General features: G+C 38.0%; 1 protein-coding gene across 1 annotated transcript in view; it reads right to left on the bottom strand.

Annotated features, from left to right (window-relative positions):
• Positions 1 to 2,001: 2,001 nt before the first annotated feature.
• Positions 2,002 to 5,656, bottom strand: part of OGFRL1 (opioid growth factor receptor-like 1) — a 36,219-nt gene continuing 32,564 nt past the window's right edge. The window contains exons 5-8 of the mRNA XM_009333243.1: positions 4,716 to 4,794; positions 4,557 to 4,623; positions 4,269 to 4,414; positions 2,002 to 2,731 (exon numbers count right to left, since the gene is read on the bottom strand). Of these exons, the coding sequence (XP_009331518.1) occupies positions 2,002 to 2,731; positions 4,269 to 4,414; positions 4,557 to 4,623; positions 4,716 to 4,794 (1,022 nt within the window). The remainder of the gene's footprint in view (positions 2,732 to 4,268; positions 4,415 to 4,556; positions 4,624 to 4,715; positions 4,795 to 5,656) is intronic.

Raw genomic sequence — 5,656 nt, 5'->3', positions numbered from 1 at the left:
CTTCTGCTCTGAAGGTCAGAGGCAAACACGAACAAGGGGATCCTAGTTCAAGTCCAGGGTATTGTGAAAGGCTCCTCAGCACCCTTCCAGCTTTAGGGAGGCGGTGGCTGCGGGATGAATTCGCTGGGGCATTTCTGCTGAGACAGACTTAATGCCTTCTTGAGTGATCTGGGTTACCCTTAAGAAAAATACACATACATACGTTCCTTTCCTTACAAGTCAGCACTGGAGAAGGAGGCATATGTCCTCCCTCTTCCCTGCCTCTTCAGGATGGAAAGAGCCTGATCTTTGTCCGTGTGTACCAAGATCTCTAACTGCCACTCTATTTGATCCCAAGAAACAGTGCTACCTGGGGAAAGCAATGGATGATGCACTGCCATGGTGGGAATTAGCGAAACAGAAAAATACAAGACATTTTGCCTATGCTCTGAAACCCCTGAAGACTTTGTCAGTTTGAGTTATAAGACTTGAATAAAGTCCTGTAGCACTCTGACACTCAAACTGTAGACAGCCACTTGCCTCATAACATTTCATCAAAAATACATTAAAGGCAGTGGATAATATATACACTTTTAAATAGAAAATACATACAGAAGTTTTAGACTATTTTAGGACTGTAGAAAGTGTGAGTTCTACCTGCATTGTTTTTTAATTCATATTCTACACAATTAACTTGCAGGGTACTATCTCGTTTGACTGAATGGCATGAAGTCAGAAGAGGCCACTCAGGGAAAGCAGACAGTCCTTCAGTGAAGAAAGCTGGGAAAGATCTTAACTGGGAAATTCCTGCCTGCTGGGCTCCAACCAGGCCAGCAGACCGGCCTGCCTCAGGTTTCAGCCAATGATCAAAATAACATTAAACTGTGAAAGACCTCTGACAGAGAGCAAAGGGAGGAAACAGACAGCTGGAAGGAAGCATCAGGACTGCCTTTCTCTCTCAGATCAGCAACAGGGGTTCAGCATTGTGCAGACCTTACCCAAAACTGGCCAAGAAACATCCAAGTTCAGGTAGGATCCAGCTGGACAGGCCTGGCGACATCTTCTCTGATGGCTTTGATGATTAAGCAGTGCTTTGTGGTAAAGACACTGTTTTTCAGCTGTCCAGAGGCTTTCCAGGTGCTGAACCCAGCTGGGGGGGTTGTTTTATTACAGCTGATCAACAGAGAGCTTTCACACTGAGACCAAATCTGAGTGATCAAAGAGATCCCTCCCTCCAAATTAGTAGTAGTAACAAATGAGTCAAAAGAAGAGAGAACTTAGCAGGGACTAAAAGAAGTCTAAAGTGCAAATTCCCTTGTACCCAAAAGCTGTGGATACAGTTTCATTGTAAGTTAAACTTTTATTCAATGTACAGTGATACCCAGCTGCATAGGACATTTTGATATCCGTTACTAAGTGTCTCTCACAAGGATGCTAATCTAAGGTAAAAGATGCTGTGCAAATACTGCCATTAAACATGAACATAGTTCCTAAAAAAATATCCACTAGGGAAAAAACTGTGCTCTCGAAATAATTTCTAGTCATTTCATAAAAGGAAATCAACACTTAAAGCATAGTAAAAGAAACTTAAGAATTCTGATGTTCCAAGGCTTTCTAGTAAGTTACACTTTTTTTTTTTAAAAAATACTGGATTAATTTAATGGCAAAAAAATAGATAAGCTTTTCTATGCAATCTGTCTGGAAAAGATAATGAATTTCTTAGCTTTGAATATACACGATTGTTTTAAAGAGCCACACCTGGTTGACTGCTGATAAACTGAGGCTGAAAAAAATAAAATTCATTAACCTAACAGAAGCCTAATCTGATGCATTCGCAACAAGCATAGTCTGATGAACATTTTATACTACACTAGATGGAAATTTCACCCAAAATGAAGGAGTAATGAATAATTTGCTTCATTCAATATGAAACATAATGATTTTTAACCTCAGACTCATAATTTGAGCTCATCCTTGTTTTTTGTGGTGGTCCCCCTGAAAGCTTATCAAAGGATAAGCTTATCAAAGGATAAGCTTTAAGGATAACTTATCAAAGTTATCCTGTAGATCTACTGACGTGTTATTTGAAGAATTCTCAGTGTCACATAAATCTTTCTCTGTAGTGCCTGGGTGATTTCCACAGTCATTGTTCAGATTTTCATCATCTTTTTTGGAATGAGAAGCATCCTCCTTTCTGTCTGAAGTATCATTAATTTCTTCCGATTTTGAAAGCTGACCGGTATCGGTATCACTGTTCTTTTCACCGTTGTTCTGCCTAACAGCATCACAGTTCATTTCTTGTTCGTCCTGGTCATTTTCTTCCCCGTTTTTTGTGAGTTCTACCTTTCTTTCTTCAGTTGTTTTACCAGCTGAGCTTCCACTTGCTGATGTATTCTTAGGCTCTTTTGGTTTCTTATGCTTAGAAATATAACTATGGTGAATAGAAATTGGAGATGCTGGCTTTTTATTTGTTTTGCTTCCCTCCAACTTCTGTTTTCTTGGGGGTCCCCAGATAAAATGCTCTGAGGGTGTATAATGTTGCTGGGCAAATCTCAGGAGTTTCCTCCTTTCTCTTCGGTCTCTAATAGTATACACAAAATATTCTAGAGCACTTTGCTTAATGTTGGGAATGGTATCTTCCACAAGAGCTTCATGGAGAATAAATTTTACCAGGGGAGATTTGAAACTCTCATATCCAAGCTCGCCAAGACTTTTCAGAATTCGAGTGATTCTCAAGTAGTTGTGTTGAGACCTTTGGAAGAAAAGGGTGAAAAAATTCCATTGAATCAGAAAAAACCCACCTTACAGATACAGAACTGGAACTGCAATTCCTCACTCCATTTTATCACTCCAGGTGTATAGTTCAGGCTTCCTGTACTTTAATTTCTCACAGATGCTGAAGCTTGCTAGCACCTCCTTTGCTAGAATGTTGTGAATGAAAATTAGTGTCTGTAAAATGCACTGAGGCAACAGGCTGAAAAAAAATAAAATCAAAGTGTGTACTGATTTTGACTCCTTCTGCTGTATGTATTCTTTCTGAGGAGAAAACCCAGACACTTTATAAAATATGGGATCTGTAGTGTATTGCAGTAATGCAGCTACAGACTAGGATTCATTGCACTTCACTTAAGCTAGACTAAGTCTAGGCTAGCTACCTGCACTTCTGATAGAGTCAGTGCTGGGAGAAAGACAGGCACCTCTGGAGAGCAAGTCCCACTGTCCTAAGAAGTGTCTAAGATAAAGGGAACGAACTATCTTCTGGAAGTGCTTTGATGTTAGTTTGTACATCAGAACACCTAAGTAAACAGTAAAACTTAAATGCCTAAATTTTAGATGACTAAAATTAGGTAAAAAGAATCCCAATTCCTGACTTAAAACTGTGTAGCTACTCACTGGTGAGAATATAGGAATTACAGTGTAAAAACATGCAGTGAGTAACATTTGGGCTTCCTGAACCCTGTTTTATCTGTGGCCTGAGTCTAAGCCCACACCCATATAATATTTAAGTAAAATTAATAACAAATTATTCCCATTATTCACCCAAAATTATCCATCAGCAATTCTACCTACAAGATTTCATTTGGACGGGAAAACAAAATGCTGCAAGAAAACAATCTTCAGCTCCAAGGTCAGAGGTATTAGGAAAGTGATCGCAAGATTTGAAAAGACATTTTGATACAATCAATCCACGTGGGACAAAATTCAGTGCAAACTTATGCTCCACACAATGCCGATGAAAAGCGACAGATGTAATTTGCTGAAAGTTGGGCTAAAGTTTGACTTAATGCATGTCTAAACCTCTTCAGTGAAGCATTGCAATTAAAAAGTATTAAATACATAATACTTCATGTTTTGAGGAGAGAGGGAAATCTTGTTATTTAGCTTCCATACTGGTGTGGAGAATTTGATTTTTCTCAAAAAGAGGTGTCAATACAGAGATAAGCCACTCCTTCTTTCCAACTGAGCAGCAGTGCTTTGGGATCAGGTGAAAATGCATTCAGTAGCATGACAAATAAATTCATTTGGAACCGTGATCTTCTTCAGCACCATCTGAAGTTGTATTTTCAGGGAATTCAATGATGTCAGTTAGACTGGTAATGGGTGAGAAGCACAATAAAATAAAGGGGAAGGAGGAACGTACACATACAGACACAAACCAGGCATTGACTATTTCTTTCTCTCTTTTTCCTGGCAATCTTTGGAAAATATATCTTCCCTTTCTCTAGAAAACAAAAGGCTAAAGAGATTCTATGGCAATTCTAGAGAGTGGAGTGCATGTCATTACTTACTCATTCAAATGCTGAAATCTTTCTTGCCAGTTAGCAGCTCGTGCTACGTTTCCAGTTTTATCAGTTAGTTTTATTCCAAAAAACTCCAACATCATTTTGTAAGCCAAAAGGAATCTTCTAATTGCTTCTTTTGTTTTCTTGAATTCCTAATAAACAAAGAATACGTCCAAAATTCTAAGTGGCACTAAAGCAAGTACTTTTGCATTGTATAAAACAACTCTACATAACAAAAAGCAGTTATGTATCAAAATTAATGTGATGGTTTGTATTGAGCTCAACTTGTATTACCTCAATTTCATATGTAGTTAACTCTTTAGCATAGAAGTTCAGACCTTGTTCCCTCAGTGGGAAAAGCCTGTTAAAAGAAAAAGCACATTACGGCTCACAGTATATGAACACTTAATCAAATTAACGCTTTGAAACAGAAATAGGTAATAAGTGACCAACCACTGTATGTAAGTGTGGTTATGTTCCAGTTTTTCATAGTCTCCTTTCCATTTATTTAGGACTTCTTCAATATAAACCCCTGCATAAAAATAATTTGAAAACTGTTAGGTAGCCATCAAAACCAGACTTCAGCTACATAAAGTACATGCCATGTTAACATAATGATAGAATACATACTTTAATTCTCTTTCATGTATTATGTGAAATAAGGTCTATTACAGCCATAAATAAATTAATTTTAATTTAAAATTAATTTAGTTACTAAAACTTAATTAAAAATAAGAGATTTATCAAATTTCAATATAAACAAAACCAACTGGCTTATACTGAGTTACTTACCAGCAGAGGGTATGTGACAATAACCTCTGTAAAAGGTTCTCATGTCCTAGATCCCTTTATCACACTGACTGGTAATTAACAAACCACTTACATAAAATGTTGCATCATGAATCACCTGTCATTGCTTTAACATGACAAAACTCTGTGTCTGTGTGTGTGTGTGTATACACATCTATCTATCTATCTATATGTATGTCATCTTAGTAGAACAAAGCCTCAACTCTTAAGAAATCTCCTATTCCAGGAACCTCTCCAGCCACAAATAACATTACAATTGGGAAATCTTTCTCAATTAGCTGTGGCCGAAAGTCTTGCTGCCATTGCTATGAGTTTGACCTTGGGTTCTCAGGTCATGCTCAACAAATGAGAATTTCAGCTTTTAGTGGTCTCAAAACAGTTGTGGAGTTCAGTCAGTTCCTCTTGGAAAGATGCAGTTGATAGAAAAAGGGGACAAAGTACATGTAAAAGGAAATTAATCATTCTTCACACTGAGACCGTGCTCATGAAATTCAGTCATGGGCCAGGGCACTTTTCCAGGTGTCCTGGTTTTGGCTGGGATAGAGTTAATTTTCTTCCTAGTAGCTGGTACAGTGCTGTGTTGT

The sequence above is a fragment of the Pygoscelis adeliae genome, unplaced genomic scaffold (genome assembly GCF_000699105.1).
Source record: "Pygoscelis adeliae isolate BGI_AS28 unplaced genomic scaffold, ASM69910v1 Scaffold57, whole genome shotgun sequence".
Taxonomy (NCBI): domain Eukaryota; kingdom Metazoa; phylum Chordata; class Aves; order Sphenisciformes; family Spheniscidae; genus Pygoscelis; species Pygoscelis adeliae.
Note: the sequence above shows the minus strand (reverse complement) of the source record. Positions and strands in the feature narration are given on the sequence as shown.